This window comes from Rhinatrema bivittatum, chromosome 6, assembly GCF_901001135.1.
Source record: "Rhinatrema bivittatum chromosome 6, aRhiBiv1.1, whole genome shotgun sequence".
NCBI lineage: Eukaryota > Metazoa > Chordata > Amphibia > Gymnophiona > Rhinatrematidae > Rhinatrema > Rhinatrema bivittatum.
The window spans coordinates 285,720,772-285,739,085 of record NC_042620.1 but is presented as its reverse complement, the minus strand read 5'-3'; the positions used below and the strand labels follow the sequence as shown (position 1 = coordinate 285,739,085).

The window sequence follows — 18,314 nt, the reverse complement described above, 5'->3', positions numbered from 1 at the left end:
TGTATTATATTGTACTGGTTAAAGTCAGCAATTCCTGTGGTTTCTCTTTGGATAGTGCATTTCAAAACAAAGACCCATCCATGATCACGAACATGCTATCAAAAGAACTCCAGGACAAAGTTGTGAAAAGACAGATCTGGGGAGGAGTATAAAACAGTGAGTCCTTAAATATCTCTCTGAGCACAGTCAAGGTGATTGATTATGGTATCACCAAGACCCTACCTAGATCAGGCCATACCTCCAAACTGGGTGATTGAGCAATGAGAGGAGACTGATCAGGAAGGGAACGAAGAGACCAATGACAACTTTGAAAGAGCTACAGGCTTCCATAGCTAAAATTGGTCAGAGTGAGTGTGACAGTAATATCCCAAGTACTCCAGAAATCTGAAGCCATTTCCCAAACCCATATCAAAGGAACACTCGGGATACTGTAGCTATGTGGCAAACTTTGAGGTCTGAAAAAACTAAAATAGAACATTTTAGCCTAAATACAAAGTGTTTAAGTTTTTCAGAATCCCAACACAGTACATCACACAGAGAACAATATACCTGCTATGAAGCATTATTTTGGTAGCATTATTTTATGGGGCTGTTTCTCATCAAGTCAGTCTGGGAAGCTTGTCAGGATAGAAGGGCAATGAATAAAGAAAAGTATAGAAGAGTCCTTGAGAAAAACCATCTGCACTCTGCACAAAAGCTGAAACTGGAATGGAAATTCTCTTTTCAGTACAATGACCTGAAGCATGCAGCCACTGTGTAGAGTGGCTAAGGAACAAAAGTAAGCGTACTGGAGTGGCGCAGTCAGATCCTAACCTCAATCCAATAGAAAATCTGTGGCATGGGGGATTGCCCTCCGATACCGCAGCTGAGCCTCCGGCCGTTCCAACAGGCAAGGAGGTGGTCATCCAGGGTCCTGTGCTCAACAGGACTTAAGTGGCGTGCCTGTGCGTGCCAAAGCTGCGCGCCCCTTCTGACAAATTTCTCTCTTTTTCGGTATGGGGAAAAAGAGAAATGGGAAGCTTTTTTCAACTCCCCAAATAACTCCACCCATAACTGGACCTTTAGACCATGATTTCACAAGAACAGCTATTTCTAGGGAGCACTGTGAAGTGGAAGAAACTGGAATTTCAGGTGAGCTTTCTTTAAGTTTGGGTGGTAGGACTCCTCTCCCTGCACCTCATTTGGAATCACCTGGGGGTTTGGTGTTATCTGGGACCTCGCCTAATGGATTTGTCCCAACAACCTCCTTAAGTTGATTCTTATATCAACCTCTATTAGTACCCCAATTGCTCAGGGTCAAGATTTGGCTATCTTGATTAATGTTCATCAGCATTTGGAAAATGAAGATCTTGGATTAATGGTCCCGATTCCTAAACCAGTTATTTAGTCTTTAGAGAATAAGTTACATCTACTAGGTGATCTGGAAGAACCAGAGAATGTAGCTCTTAGAGACATTTAGAGAGTAGTCTCATGAATTGAGGCTGTTTTATCCCAACCAGTCTTTCAATTTTGTGATTATTCTATAAAAGCCTCAAAAAAGCTTTTGGACTTGGAACACAGAGTAGCTGCACAGAGGGGCAAATGGCAATCATTAACCAAACCACTAATATACAATCTGTGTTTGCATCAAATATCAAAGATAGCTTATTTCTGTATAATAGAATTGAGCAACTAGATAATGCTATGAGAAATAAAAACTTAAGGTTTGTGAATTTCCTGAAAACAAGATTGTCATCTATTGAGTTGGGTTGTTTAGGAAATATACAAGTGAAGTTTTACAAATTGCTTATGATAAAGAAATTAAATGTTATTACCTTACGGACTTTAAGTGTATACAGGGTCCTGAGGGGGGGTGCGGGGTGTTTGATAATTTAGTTTCAAATAGTCTTGATGTATCAAAGTTTCTCCAGGACTCAGGATATTATATCTAAAAGAGCTACCTTGTTGGTTACTTTTGTAACATATGGATAAGGATTTAATTTTTAAACCATATTTTAAATCTAAATCCATAGAATTTTGTGGTCAAAAAGTTTGTGTCTACCCAGATGTCTCTCGAGAAACGACTTCGTAGAAAATTATTTCTTATAAGCAGCATACGATTTCCCTTGGTGCTACTTTTTTCCTTAAGTTTCCCTCCAAGTGTTTAGTAACTTACCAAGGGAAATCGTATGTGTTCCTTGATCTAGCTCATTTGGAGACTTTTTTGAATGATAAATCTTCTGTGGCTATTACAGATTAAGTTACATAGCAGGGTATAGAAGTCATTGTATGTAATTTACAGCTGCAATGGTTGATATTTCATCTTCTTTTTTATTATCTATCTTATCCCCCTAGATGTGGGCTAGAATTCTGTTACATTAATGGTAAATCATATTAAGATTTAGACCTGTAATATTTCCTGTTGTTCAGAATATACTTTTTGTTTATTCATGAATATGATAATCAATAAAGATACAATTAAAAAAAAAACCAAAAAGAAAATCTGTGGCATGACTTGGAAGACTGCTGTCTGTCAGCACTCCCCAGGGAATCTGACAAAGTTTGAACAGTTTTGTGAAGAATGGTCTAATATTGACGAATCTTGGTGTGCAAAATTGGTGGAGAGCTATCTCACAGCTGTAATTGTTGCCAAAAGTGCTTCCACCAAGTATTGATTCAAGGGGGTAGAGTCTTATACAGTTGTTGGATTTGTTTTTATTTCTTGGATATGTATATGCTTTAGCACTCAATAATAAAACATTTTTGTCCCTGAAAGGTAGGGAATATGGTGGGCCGATGAATGAAAATACATCCACCTTAAATGCATGCACGTCCGTTGTACTGATGCAACAAAATGTGAACAATAAAGGGGCTGTAGACTTTTTATAGCCATTGTTTGAAGGTTTCTATCATTTCTCCTTTTTCTTCCTTCTTGTGAGTACATTTTAAGTTCCTTTAGTTGTAGCTTTGTCTAAAGGTAGATGCCTTTGAACCTTGGGTCAGTAATATAACTGGAAATCTCTGCCTTCCTCTTAATATATTTGTGGTGCAGCAGTGAGTTAATTTTACTTGATGTGTTGACTTCACCTTTTGGCTTCCTTTTATCTCTTAACAGGACACCTTACTCTGAGTTCAGATGTGTTGTCATGGATTAAGCAAGAGGAAAATGAAAATTTTAACTGCCATGAAGAGTCAGTAGGAAGTGAAAGCCTCTCTGCCCTCCTCAAAGGTAAGAGACTTCCTGTACTACTTAACCTGCTATGGTTGGATATGGAATGATTTCTCAGGTCCACTAAATCATTATAGTTAGTTCAAAATACCTCTGCTAGACTCTTACTAGGGACAAGGAAATCTCACCACATCACTCCCTCCTGGCTTGCTGTACAATTCTGAATTCATTATAAAGTATTCTCTAATTTTTAATATTATCAACAACATTAACCCTTGCTTAACCAGGAGTGACACTTCAATCATACACACCACAGAGAGCCTTAAGATCGCAAAACAAAGGACTTCTAAATATGCCTACATCACTGAGAACACACCTAACACAAATAAGAGACCGAATGTTTTCCATAGCAGGGCCCAAGTTGTGGAACTCCCTCCGAGTCATTGCGTCAGATAACAGAAAGAGAAAACTTCAAGCGTGAACTGAAAACATAGCTCTTTATAAATGCATATGACTTAACATAAAATACCTATATGACGACAACTCCACTTTCAATACCAGAGATATTGTCAGTGAAGAATAAACAAGAACTGAACAATGTAACAAGTGCCTCTAGTAGATTTAGAATTTGTAGCTGCTATTGTGCTGACCTAGAAATGTATGAATATGAACTTGGATATATAATTACTGTTGTGCTGACAGAATATGAATGCTGTCCCAGTATGTGAATGTTCACCATGAATATGTATTCAGATTTTGTAAACCGTTGTGATCTTCCTTTGGAACGACAGTATATAAAATGCCTAAATAAATACATGTGGGAGTTCATCTTTAGTTATGAATTTAAAATCAAGTCGGTGGCGGTACTTTGGATTTGTGTGTGCATTGTTTTTGTTTAGAAAAGATATATTATGAAATTTGCAGGACATGACCTTAATCTCCAGGGATTAACAACCCTGTTAATCTTGTTCAATTTAAAGCAGCCAAGTTAGAAATCATAAACCTAAATTTCCTAGCGTGTAGCAGATGGACTCATGACCAATGGGTATAGTGTACTCCTGCTAGCAGTTGGAGACGGATCAGATTTCAATCTAACGTCAGCCCCTAGTACATATACCCCTGCAGGAAGTGCAGCTCTCCAGTATTTTCCGTCTCCATAGCAGTTAAGGACTATCTGCACGCTCTCACAGCGTTAGAACCAAATTTTAAAGAAGAAACCTACCTGAAGACGAGCCCCGCTCTCCTGCGGTGATACCCTCGGGTCCCTCCCCCAGTTGAGATTCCTTGGTCCCTCGGAGGTAAGCCTCGGCCGGCGGCCGAATCGCGGTGAGGACCTAGCACCCGATCCTCGGGCACGGCTGAGAGGCAGCGGGTGCACCCTCGAGCGTGGCGGTGAAAGTATTTGCCCTCTCCCCCCGCAGCCGGAGACTGCCTGGGACGAAACCGGGAAGCGCCGAAGACAAGGTAAGGTAGAAATCTTCTGCTTGAATCCGGTCTCCGAGGATCGAGGAAGAGCACAGGTCACAAACTGGGACCAGTGCCACCAGGTTGATCCACCCTAGCAGGGCCAGGCCCCAGCTATTTCCAAGGGTCTACCCACGTGGAGACCCTCCGAGGGGGTCGCCATATTGCCCGCGTGCTCGCCGTCGCCATCTTGGCCCTATTAGCTGCGCCATTCGGCCCGAGCGCACAAAACCGAGCTAGACGCACAAAGCACTTGTGCGCATAGACTTACACGCACATAAAACTTTGTGCGCATAAGTTGCACGCACAGAGCTGGGCGCATATATACGGCTGGACGCACAGCTGCGCGCACAACTCACACGCTCATCTTAAGTGCACCGGAGCGCATAAGAGTTTACGCGCCGACAGCCATGGCACCACCAGAATCAGGGATAAAGGCTCAAGGCCTCTGCCCAGCATGCCACATCAGAGCCGCACAAAGCGAGGAGGCTGACGCCCTGTGCACGCAGTGTGAGGAGGCCCTGGGAGATCCAGTTCAGGGCCAGTCCCACCCAGGGCCAAGTACTAGCTCCTCAGGGAGTACCCTGGACCTAGCAGATCCCAGTGGGACCTCCCCACGGACGGGGACCCCCAGGGAACCAGCACCCCTCAGCTTGGATCCAGCGTCGATCTCATGGGTGGAGTTCTTCAAGGGGATTCACGCCTTTTGTTCAAATGCAAACTGAACCTTCAGCTGGTCAGCCACATGCTCCGCCGGAGGACCCTCAGGCCCCAGGTCCTTCAAGGCCCAGGCACAGGCTTCCACTACCCAGAAGCCCCACCTATGGGGATTTGGACATCTCTGAAGAGGAAGCTGAGCCCCTAGAAGAGGGGGAGCTCCCCCCGGGGACAGAGCCTCACCAAACCATGAGACGCTTCTTCACAAAGGACGAGCTCCAGGACCTGGTCACCCAATGTCTGACGGAGCTCGCTATCCCGGGCCCAGGTACTTCGGGGGAACCTAAACCGAATCCCCCTGCTGGAGGGTCTTCATTAGACCTCTCGCCATTTCCCTCTGTTACAAACGGCACAACAGCTGATTGACCTGGAATGGAATGCCCCAGAGTCCACATTCAAAGGTGGATGAGCTTTGGCAGCCATGTACCTCCTGGATCCGGCGACCAAAGATCTTCTTTCATGCCCAAGAGTTGATGCCATGGTCTGCAAGGTCTCTAAGCGCACCACTATCCCAGTAGAGGGAGGAGCAGCGCTCAAGGATGCACACGACCGGCGTTTGGAATCCATCCTCCAGCAGTCATTTGACGTAGCCGCTATGTCTCTACAAATTGCGGCCTGCTGCACAGTGGTGACACGTGCCTGTTTATTCCAAACCAGGAACAACACCCCGGGAGAAGACATGGAACCAGCAGTATCGTTCCTCGCGGACGCTGCCTCCGACCTAGTGCGTACAGCGGCCAAAGGAGTGTCATCTGTGGTGGCGGCCAGAAGGCAACTCTGGCTCCGAAGCTGGTCGGCAGATACATCTTCCAAAACGCGCCTCACAAGGATGCCCTTCAAAGGATCCCTCCTGTTTGGCAACGAACTAGAGAAATTAGCCGACAAATGGGGCGAGTCCCCAGTGCCGTGCCTGCCGGAGGATAAAATGAAGAGAAACCAGCGACTCTTCCCCAGGCCCTCCAGGGGCAGAGGTTCACAGCGCTTCAATCCTTACAGGAACAACTATCAAGCGCCCTGCCCTACGAGCAGGAACCAGTCATTTCGGAACAAGCACAAGAGGGGTACCAGCTCGGGTACAGGCCCCAGCCGCACCCCACAATGAGATTCAGCCGACCCATCCAAGGGAAGAAGCCATAGGGGGCAGACTAGCCCTATTCTACTGCAGATGGGTCGCAATAACGACTGACAAGTGGGTCCTAGCCATCATTCGGGAGGGGTACTACCTGGATTTTCTACGTACCCCTCCGGACAAGTTCGTGGAGTCCCCCTGCCATGATCTCTTCAAGAGGGCGGCAGTGGAAGCTACACTGTCCAGACTTCTGGCCCTCGAGGCCATAACCCCAGTGCTTCCACAAGAAACAAATACTGGACATTATTCCATCTATTTTATCATCCCCAAGAAAGAAGGAACATATTCAGGCCCATCCTGGACCTCAAGTCTGTCAACCGCCACCTGAGGATTCCCCGCTTCCTCATGGAAACCCTGCGATCCAAAATAAGGGCGATACAACCGGGAGAGTTTCTCAAATCCCTGGATCTTTCGGAGGCATACCTACACATCCCAATTCATCAGGAACACCAGCGCTACTTACGTTTCAAAGTCCTGAACCGTCACTACCAGTTCCGGGCACTACCTTTCGGGTTAGCCACAGCACCCCGGACGTTCACCAAGGTAATAGTGGTGGCGGCAACACTGAGGAAGGAAGGAATCCTCGTCCCCCCCTTACCTAGACGACTGGCTGATCAGGGCAAAGTCACCGGAGGAAAGCCACCAAGCAACCAGCAGAGTCATATCTCTACTAGAGAGCCTAGGATGGGTGGTCAACACAAACAAGTTTCCTACAACCCTCACAGTCGCTGGAATACCTAGGAGTCCAATTCGACACCAAAGAAGACAAGGTCAGCCTGACCCCCACAAGGAGATTAAAACTGAGGAACCGGCTACAGACCTTGCTTGAACGATCCTCGTCCCACAGCATGGGATTACCTGCAAGCCCTCAGGCTGATGGCATCCACACTGGAAGTTGTGCCATGGGCGCAAGCCCACATGAGGCCCCTACAGCACTCACTTCTATCACAGTGGAGCCCACGGTCCCAGAACTACACCGTACGTCTCTCGCTCCCAGGCAGAGTCCAGAACCAGCTATGGTGGTGGCTGCAGGCCAACCCACATGAACAGAGGATCAAGACTATCCTCTCCAACCTGGACCCTACTCACCACAGATGCCAGTCTACGAGGATGGGGAGCACACTGTGAGGAGTTAACCGCCCAAGGGCAGTGGAACGCAGAAGAGGCGGGATGGAACTTCAATCGCCTAGAAGCGCGGGCAGTCAGACTAGCCTGTCTGTGGTTCGCTCACAGACTTCGAGACAAAGCGGTCAGAGTAATGTCAGACAACGCCACAACAGTGGCCTACCTCAACTGACAGGGGGGAACCAGAAGCCAACAAATGTCCCTAGAAATAGAACCCCTGATGGCGTGGGCGGAAGAAAATCTCCAGGAGATCTCCGCCGTCCACATCGCCGGGAAAGACAACATTACGGCAGACTTCCTCAGCAGGGAAAGTCTAGACCCAGGAGAGTGGAGGCTGTCGTCCGCAGCCTTCCAAATGATAGTGAATCGGTGGGGGACACCGGACATGTATCTTCTGGCAAACAGATCCAACGCCCAAGTGTCCAGAAACTTCAGCCACAGGCGGGAACCACAGTCCCAAGGGATCGATGCCCTGGTACAGACCTGGCCACCGGGGACCCTGCTATACGCCTTCCCGCCGTGGCCCCTATTGGGCGCAATCATTCACACGATACAACTACACAGGGGGCTAGTTCTTCTGGTGGCTCCGGATTGGCCAAGAAGACCCTGGTACGCAGACATGAGAAGGCTGCTGTCAGGGAACCCCCTACCCCTGCCTCCACACAGGGACCTGCTACAACAAGGTCCGATCCTCCACGAGGACCCAGCTCAATTCTCTCTTACGGTCTGTCTATTGAGAGGGCCTGCCTGAGAGAGAGCGGATACTCGAGGGCGGTAATAGACACCCTCCTCGGAGCACACAAGTTCTCCACATCGTTAACGTACATAAGGATGTGGAGAGTATTTGAAGCCTGGTGCGAAGACCACAACATCAAGCCATGCTCATTTAAAGTTCCCGTGATCCTGGAATTCCTACAGAACGGACTTCAGAAGGGACTGTCCCTCAACTCCATCAAGGTACAGGTGGCTGCACTGTCAAGCTATGGCTCCAAGAGCGAGGGCGACAGCAAAGCCTCTCACCCGGACATGTCACGCTTCCTAAAAGGAGTCAAACACATTCGTCCACCACTAAAGTGGCCGGTACCTCTGTGGAATCTCAATCTCGTTTTGGATTTCCTAGCGTGAACCGCCTTCAGACCCCTCTGAGGACTGTCCCTCTGGCTGTTAACCTTAAAGACTGTGTTCTTGCTGGCAGTTTGTTCAGCCCGCCGCATCTCGGAACTACAAGCACTGTCCTGCCGTGAGCCATTCCTCAGGTTCACCCCGGGAGCCATCCAACTACGCACGGTTCCCTCCTTCCTCCCTAAAGTGGTCTCACGCTTCCACCTTAACCAGATCATCTCGCTACCAACGACGGATGGCTCGAAGAATTCGGAAGAAGCCACCTCAATATCGGCAGACTCCTATCCAGATACCTGGAAATGTTGGAACCCGTAGGAAAAACGGACTACCTTTTCGTCCTTCACAGCGGAAAGAGACAAGTGGAAGCGGCCTCATGGGCAAGCATTGCCCGCTGGATCAAGGAAGTCATCAAGGCGGCCTACGTAGAGTTGGCAAGCCACCACCTCTACAGGTCAAGGCCCATTCTACCAGAGCCCAGGCAGTAACCTGGGCAGAAACTAGAATGCTGTCGCCTGAGAGATCTGCAGGGCAGCGATATGGTCCTCCATCCATACCTTCCCCATATTCTACTGTCTGGATGTTCAGGCTCGGGAGGACACAGCATTTGCAAGGACAATTCTAAGTGGGTCACGGGCAGCCTCCCACCCGGTTCAGGAGTAGCTTTTATACATCCCATTGGTCCTGAGTCCATCTGCTACATGCTAGGAAATGGAGAAATTACTTACCTGATAATTTTGTTTTCCTTAGTGTAGACAGATGGACTCAGCATCCCACCCTTGGCTGCCTTTACGCATGGTCTTTCAAATGATTCAAGGGTAAGCCACGTTTTCATTTACCTAGGGCATCCACCCTGCCGGGTGTCGACGCTTTCTGGTTGAGTACACTGGCGGTCTCCAGCTATAGTCAATCAACCAGTTATCAAGTTTTAACGTTTAACTAAGTTATGAAGTTATTCAAGTTAATCAAATTATTAAGTTAATCAGTCAGTCACACACATATCCACAATGCTTTTCGAGGAGAATACTGAAGAGCTGCACTTCTTGCAGGGGTATATGTACTAGGGGCTGACGTCAGATTGAAATCTGATCCGTCTCCAACTGCTAGCAGGAGTACACTATACCCATTGGTCCTGAGTCCACGCGCCTGTCATCGGCCTGCCTTCTCTTCTTACCAGTTGTCATCCACTTTTGACCTGGGGCCCAAAGAAAAATGTTGCCATTGACTTTAGCCAGGAGGATTTTTAGAGAAAAGCCTGTTTGAATGGAGAGATCAGATTCAGGAGGGTTTTGAGGGTTTGGCTATAGAGGGTAAAAGGGGGGGGGGGGGAATGAAATAAGATTGGTTGACAATATAACAGAGATGGTGTGTGAATGAGATTTGATCAAGGGGATGTAAGAGAACAGGAGGGGAGAAGGGGAGGCTTGGAAGCAAGAGAAGAGATGGGGGATGAGAGGGAGAGGATGACAGAGGAAGGGCTTGAGAGTGACAGAATCATCTGGAGGAGGTAAGAGAGCAGCTGGGCTGGAGAGGAGCTGAGAGATACCAGCTTGAAGAACAGAGGTTGAGAGGAAGAGTATCGGGCCGATTCAGTAAAATGCACGGGAGAGCCAGTGCTCCGATGCGAGTGCCCGCTCTTTCGACATGCGCCCAGGCCACTCTCCTGGGTGCGCGATTTTGTATTCAAATGAGGGCCCGAGGTAATGAGGCGCTAGGGACACTAGCGCCTCCCTTATTGGCAGAAGCGGCGGCTGTCAGCGGGTTATACAGCTGATGCTTAATTTTACCAGCGTCTGTTGTCGAACCCACTGACAGCCACGGGTTCAGAAAACGGACGTCGGCAAAATTGAGCGTCTGTCCTTCCGAGCCGTGGGCTGGTTTTTAAATTTTTTTTTTATTTTTGGGGCCTCTGACTTTATATCGCTATGATATTAAGTCGGAGGATTTACAGAAAAGCAGTTTTTACCGCTTTTCTGTACACTTTCCCGGTGCCGGCAGATATTTTAATGCTTACCGTTGGGTAGGTGTTAATTTCTGAGAGTAAAATGTGCGGCTTGGCTGCACATTTTACTTTCTGTATGGCGCAGGAATAACTAATAGGCTCATCAACATGCATTTGCATGTTGCAGGCACTATTAGTTTTTGAGGGTTGGACACTGTATAAGGGATAATAGCACGTTGAAAATGCGCGTCCAGACAGGGGCTAACAGTGCGCTTGGCCTGAGCGCACCATACTGAATCGGCCTTGTATGTTAGGGGCACTTGATGGGGTGGAGTGGAGCTTGAGTGTAGTGAGGGCGAGAATGGGAGATTGTTGGACGGAAACTGCACCCCTGCTAGTTTTTTGGTCATCCCCGGGGATATGCGATTCTTCAATTGCTAGAATAGGGTTACATTGGCTAAAAGATTGGGAAGCTCTGGGTTAGAAATTCTTATCTTAATTTAAAAATTTGGAAGCCCTTTTTAGATTGGTAAGAGAAGGTTGGATCCATAATCAGAATATATTTTTACCATTCATTTTCTGTTTGCTTTCTATAATTTTTGTTTTGTTGTATATGCTGCTTTTAGCTTGTGATAGTCTATTTTGAGGATTTAGGTTGTTATGATGAGTTGGTCTCTCTTCTTTTTGAGGAGAGGGCGGGTTGGAGTTATTCATAATCTTGCTATTAATGGATATATTTGAACATCTTTATCAATTTGTTCTTTTGTTGCCTTTTTATGTATCTGATATTATGCTAACTTTTTTCATGATTATATATATATTTTTTAAATATCTTTATTACAGTAATGCATAAGGGCAGGATACAAAATAAGCACATGAAAAATAATTTTACCATGCATTATTATTTTGTAGATTAATAGACAAAATTGCTTTAACAGCAAACAGTACAAGAGACAAACAATGTTTCACACACCTTTCATCCATCTTCAGCAATGTACATCTCATCCGAACATGTTTCTTTTATAAATTCGTAAGTTGCATGAATTGTTCCCAGGCTAATATGTATTGTGCATTCAACACCCTATGTACCAATTTTGCATTTAATTCTTCAATGGATTTCCATTCTCTCATTTGGTTGACCCGTACTAAAATAGGGGGTGATTGGGCATTTACCCAATATTGCAATATCACCCATTTAGCCAGCAACAGTGCAGTTTGAGCAAATTTTTTTTTCTTCCCCTGAGATAGGGATAGAGTCCAAGTGACATCGTCTAACAGTAATACTTCCCCCAGGAATGGTGGCCACTCATCAGTTATCATGGTAATCTTATCTAGTACTGTTGACCAAAAAGAATATAATCTAGGGCATAACAGGAAACAATGAATCAAATTGGCTCAAGAGATTGCACATTTCCGGCATTGAGTAGAGAATAATAAACCCATCTGATAAAGTTTTGTCGCAGTGAAATAGCTTCTGTGAATAATACAGAATTGTAGTTCCCGCAGTTTAGTATTGACAGTCACCTTATTCAGTTCTTTAAACATTTTATTTAATTGTTCACTGGTGACCTTAGTACCAAGTTCAACAGACCATTTAGTTAATTTGGTCATTTATTTATTTAAAATGTTTGTATACTGCTTTCTCTCTCTCCCTTCAGACCTTAGGCTCGAACAATGCCCAATAACATTAAAGAAAAGACTCAAGACCTGGCTTTTCACCCAAGCCTACGCCTACGCCTGAGTTGGACTTTATTTACTCTCCCTCCTGGACAATCTCTTTTATGTTCTCCCACTGTTTAACAGTCATAAAAACATTTACAATCTCCTCCTACCATCAACCGACCACTTGTTATATATTTGATCCTAATCTCTAGATTCTTAAATTTCTGCTATTTAAAATTTTTGTATTTCATAATGTGTTAGTTAATTTAATTTACCCAAGTTCCTCCTTTCCTTGTTTCGCTGTAAGACTCTCATGTTAAGTCATTTCAATGTTATATGTAAACCAAAGTGATTAGTAACATTCAGGCCTATCCTGTAAAGTGCGGCCGCGTTTACCCTGCTCCTAAGCCGCTTTTAACTCACGTTCCGGCCGTGTTAGCCCTTCCTGCGATCCCGAATCCCCTTTAACCTACTCCTACCGCGTCCTAAATTCCCCAGGTAACCCCTTCCGCCCGCGGCATGTATATTGCATGCAAACGAGCGAATTAGCTCGATATTGCATGCAAACGAGCCAATTAGCTATTCCCCTAGCATCCCGTAACCCGCGCCCCGACTAACGCTACCTTTCCCTGCCGTTTTGTCGCGCGTTTAACCTGCAAACTTACCACCTACCCAGACCAGGCGGTAGAGGCATGGGTAAGGGTAGGTGGCAAGCTTTCCCCCAGCCCCCGCTCACCTGCCCCGGCCGCGTCATGGGTGCCGGTCTCCGTGGCAGCCCCAGTCCTCTCCCCTCCTCCCGAAGCCAAAAAAAAAAAAGCTTTTTTTTTTTTGGCTTCGGGAGGAGGGGAGAGGACTGGGGCTGCCACGGGAGACCGCTTTCCCCCGTGCAAGTAAGTTGTTTCGCCGCTTGTCTCTTCTCCCCCCTCCCGGAGCAGGGCGCGAAAAGCTGCCTTGCTCCGGGAGGGGGAGGGGGGAGAGATGACAGCGGCGAATCCAAAAAAATAAGCGAAAAAAACTTAAAAGCTAAAAGTAAGTTGCTTCGCCACAGTCATCTCTTCTCCCCCCCTCCCGGAGCAGGGCGCGAAAAGCAGCCTTGCTCCGGGAGGGGGGGGGGAGAGATGACAGCGGCGAATCCAAAAAATAAGCGAAAAAAACTTAAAAGCTAAAAGTAAGTTGCTTCGCCGCTGTCATCTCTTCTCCCCCCCTCCCGGAGCAGGGCGCGAAAGCAGCCTTGCTCCGGGAGGGGGGGAGAGAGATGACAGCGGCGAAGCTTTCCCCCAGCCCGGACGCCGGCAAAAACTTACTTTTTTGCAGCCATCAGCCCTGAGCAGGAACACGATCTGGCCTGCCTTAGCTCCTCCCGACAAGATGGCCACCTGCATGAGGAAAGCATGCAATTGGCCGCTGAAGACGTGATGTCACGACATCACGTCTTGAGCGGCCAATTGCACGCTTTCCCCGTGCAGGCGGCCATCTTGTTGGGAGGAGCTACGGGAGCCAGATCGTGTTCCTGCTCATGGCTGGCTGCAAAAAAGTAAGTTTTTTGCCGGCGTCCGGTGCTGGGGGAAAGCTTCACCGTTGCTAGTGTCCCCCCTCCTCCCGGAGCAAGGCGGCTTTTCCGCCCTGCTCCGAGAGGAGGGGGGACACTGAAAAGTCGTTTCGCCGCTGTCTTCGCCGTTGCTTTCGCTGCTGTCAGTGTCCCCCCCTCCTCCCGGAGCAAGGCGGCTTTTTCGCGCCCTGCTCCGAGAGGAGGGGGACACTGACAAGTCGTTTCGCCGTTGCTTCTGCGCTGTCAGTGTCCCCCCCTCCTCCCGGAGCGGCTTTTTTCCGCCCTGCTCCGAGAGGAGGGGGGACACTGAAAAGTCGTTTCGCCGCTGTCTTCGCTGCTGTCTTCGCCGTTGCTTCGCCGCTGTCAGTGTCCCTCCTCCTCCCAGAGCAAGGCGGCTTTTCGCGCCCTGCTCCGAGAGGAGGGGGACACTGACAAGTCGTTTCGCCGTTGCTTCTGCGCTGCTTCGCCGCCGTTGCTTCCTGGTATCTGTCATTTCAAATGACATTTGAAATGACAGATACCAGGTCCATTTCCTTCCCACTTCCTCCTCCCCCCCCCTCACCTCCCCCCTCTAGTCTCCCTCCCCCCTCTCTCTCCTCCCTCCCACCTCCCCCCTCTATTCTCCCTCTCCTCCCTCCCCCTCACTCTCTTCTCCCTCCCTCCCCTCCTCAGCTCACTCTCTCCTCCCTCCCCTCCCAGCTCATCCACAACCGACAGACAGGGGGAGTCCCTCCCTCCCGTGCGTCGCCGCCGCCGCTACTGCTCCTCCCTGCCTCGCGCGTGCGCCACCGCTACTGCTCCTCCCTCCCTCCCTCGCGAGTGCGCCGCCGCTGCTACTACTCCTGCTGCTCTTGCTTGTCGCCGCCACCGCTCCTGCTGGTTGCTGCTGCTGCCGCCGCCACTCCTGCTCCTAAGGAGCAGGCGCCATTTTTTTTTTCCGGGCACGCTCTGCTCTGGCCGACGTGCTCGCATGCGCGGTAGAGCTGCTCTCTACTGCACATTTGCGGCACGTCGGTCCGGGCTCCCTTATCTAGTAGATATAGTCATTCATAATAAAATTAATATTCACAGACAGTAATAAAAGTTTAGACAAAAATAAAACAAAATAACATAAAAAAAAAAAAACCATTGAGGTTAGAGACGAAAGCAACCTAGTGCTGGGTGATTAGTGAAGGGTAAGCCTGGGCCATGAGGTGGCAAAGAGATGAGCGAAGTACCTGAGGGGTGTTTACGCAGCTAGAAAAAATTTAAGATGCCTCGGTATGAGGGTTAATTGAAAAAAAAATGTGCAAGGTAACCGAAGGGAGTTTGTGCAGTTGGAAAAATTTGATTTAAGATGCCTGGGTATTATTAAAGGTAATCAAGAAAAGAGGTTTTAATTGTACTCCTAGCTGATTTCTCCAGTCGTAATTTGTACCAGTAAGAAATTTTATTATGACTTTTGCTAACCCCCAAACATAGTGAGTGTATTGATGTAGCTTCAGAAAGATTCGGATTCTGGTGTAACAATAAAGAAATATAATGTCGAGCTTATAAATAAGCATACAAATTTGAAGTGGGCAGTTTATATCTTCTTTGAAGTTGTTCAAAAGAGAAAATATAATTATCAGCTTTAGAGAAAAGGTCTGAAATATTTGTAAGCCGATTATTACTCCAGTCTGCATTCCCGGTTCAAATCCAGGATTCCCAACTAATGGTAAATAGCCAGATATTTTATAATCTGATCCTCGCCATGAATTTAAAAACTTCCAAGGAGTGCGAACACATTGAAACAAAGGATATGGTCACACTTTCATGGGAATATCTGAGTTTGGTGAATGCAAAGCAGCCCACAGAGAAAAAGACATAACTGAATCAGTCAGATGTGGCGTACAGAACTGTTACTCGTTAATTTCCTATTCCCTTGCAAAACGAAATTGACAAGCAAAGTTACAAAAACAAAAATCTGGTAAGTTTAGACCCCCCTGCTTTACAATCTTGTTGTAATGTAGAATAATTGATGTCTAGCTTTGTTCAGCCATAAAAAAAACCAAAAACAACCCTAGAATGAAGGATTGTAATCGCTTCACATGAGTCATTCAAAGCCAGCATAACATATATGGAGCTTATACAACAATTTTGGGAAAAGAACCATTTTGAAAAGTGCTGCTCTTCGAAGTAAGGGAAGTTCCATCCAGGTCTGTATGGAATGGAATCAAGCACTGGTATTATATTCAACCTATACACTGCTCGATAATCAGAGGAAAAGTTTAAACCTAAATATGAAAAGCTAAAGTTAACCCACCATAAGGGAAATTCCCCTGGCCAAGAGTTTGGGATAGAGGGATACAGAGGCAGCACTTCTGATTTAGTATAATTAATGGATAAACCTGCGAATATATGAAATTCATGAATCACCTTCATAATAGTTGTCAAACGCTCAGATTCGTGATAAAAAGTAAAATTGTCATCAGCAAACATACATATTTTTTGTTCTACATCTCCAGAAAAAATATACAGTGAAATTCTGTATGGGCATGCAGTGTAATAGCCAGTGGTTCAACTGAAAGAACATATAGAAGGGGGTGATAAGGTACAATCTTGTCTTAATTCACCTTGCAAAAGAAAAGGGGCTGAAATCTGACTATTCAGATGCACAGGTGCTAGAGTTAGCATAAAGTAATTTTAACCAGCCTAAAAAAATCGCCCTCAAACCCATACAATTCTAGAAAATATTGCCATTGAACCTTTATCAAATGCCTTTTCAGCATCTAAGGTAACAATCATATTATCTGTGTCCCCAGATGCTGAAAGCCACAAAGCATGTAATAATCTTTGAATGCTGCCAACACTATCTCTATCCCTCACAAAACCAACCTGATCTGGAACTACTAAATTAGAAACAACCAAACTAAGCTGCCTAGTCAAAATTAGAGGTCAGCAGCTTAAGGTCTACATTTATAAGTGAAATGGGCCTATAACTTTCAGGCTTCGTTAAATCCTTCCCTTTCTTTGGAAAAACTGTGATTAACATTGCTTGATTAGCAATGTCAGGAAATGCACCTATTTCCAAAGAATAGTTATAATATTTCAACGAGGGGGTTGTAATGTTTGGTCTTAGAATTTTGTAAAACTCAGGGCTGTACCCATACAAACCTGGATATTTCCCCAATTTTAATTATTACAAAATCTATTTCAAATAGACTAGTTGGTTTATTAAGAATAGTTATATTCTTAATACAAAGTCCTAACACTCATCCACAAAAAACTATACACTGAAAAATTTGACTGGCTGAGCCCTGCCCCCCACTTCCAAACCACTGAGAACCCTCCGTTCCACCAACACTGGACTCATTTCAACCCCATCACCAAAAATGACCCACCTAACCTCAAGGGAGCGATCCCTCACAGTTGCAGGGCCAACACTCTGGAACAGTCTACCACCTCAACTCAGACTTGACCCCACAACCCAATCATTCAAAAAGAACCTCAAAACTTGGCTCTTCAAAAAAGCATATTCCACATGGACACATCACTCACCACCAGCCACACTAAGATGAGCCCCCCCAATCCACACATACTTCTCCCCTCCCACACCCCACAGCAGAATCCCATCATGGTCAACCCAATGCAAATCAAGTTACCCTGCCACATCTGTAACTAACTTATAAGGATCTCACTACTTCAATGTCAACTTCACTGTGCCTGTGATGAACTAAAAGTCCTCACTACTCCTGCCATAATTTATATCGCCAACTTCTCAAATTGTTAATGCAAACGATACAAAACTCTAAAGCCTGCACCCCTTCCACTCTAAGACATAGGCCGGATTTTAAAAGGGTTACACGCATAAGGTACGCGAATAACCCCTTTAAAACCCCCCCTGTGCGCGCCGAGCCTATTTTTCATAGGCTCGGCGGCGCACGCAAGTCCTGGGACACACGTAAGTCCCGGGGCTTGCAAAAAGGGGCGGTCGGGGGTGTGGCCAGGGGGCGTGGTTTTGGATCTGGGGTGTGTGGGCGGTCTGGGGGCGTGGCTGAGTGCCCTGACACAGCGGCCTGTGTCGGGGCCTACCGTGCCGGTGCACATAAGTTACTACTGCCCGGAGGCAGTAGTAACTTTTAAGATAAAGGGGGGGGGGTAAGGAGGGGAAGGTGGGGGGGGGGGTGGAAGGAAAGTTCCCTCCGAGGCCACTCCGATTTTGCGCGCAGGGCTCAGCGTGCGCAAGTTGCACAAATGTGAAACCCCTTGCGCGCGCCTGATGTGCGAACAAAAGTACGCGAGCGATGTGTTTTAAAATGTACCCAGCATGCGCCTTAAATCTCTCCACAATCCAAATGGTAACTCTGATTACAAAGTTACCCTTGCTACAAAAGTACTTTGTTACAAATTACTCTTTTTCACAAAGTAACTTTTGTTACATAATTACTCATGTCACAGTGTTTACCCATGTTATAAAGCTAATCATGTTACAATGTTT

General features: G+C 46.6%; 1 protein-coding gene across 1 annotated transcript in view; it reads left to right on the top strand.

Annotated features, from left to right (window-relative positions):
* Positions 1 to 18,314, top strand: part of LOC115094346 (zinc finger protein 271-like) — a 154,161-nt gene that overhangs the window by 88,752 nt on the left and 47,095 nt on the right. The window contains exon 7 of the mRNA XM_029607298.1: positions 3,095 to 3,208. Coding sequence (XP_029463158.1) covers positions 3,095 to 3,208 — 114 coding nt within the window. The remainder of the gene's footprint in view (positions 1 to 3,094; positions 3,209 to 18,314) is intronic.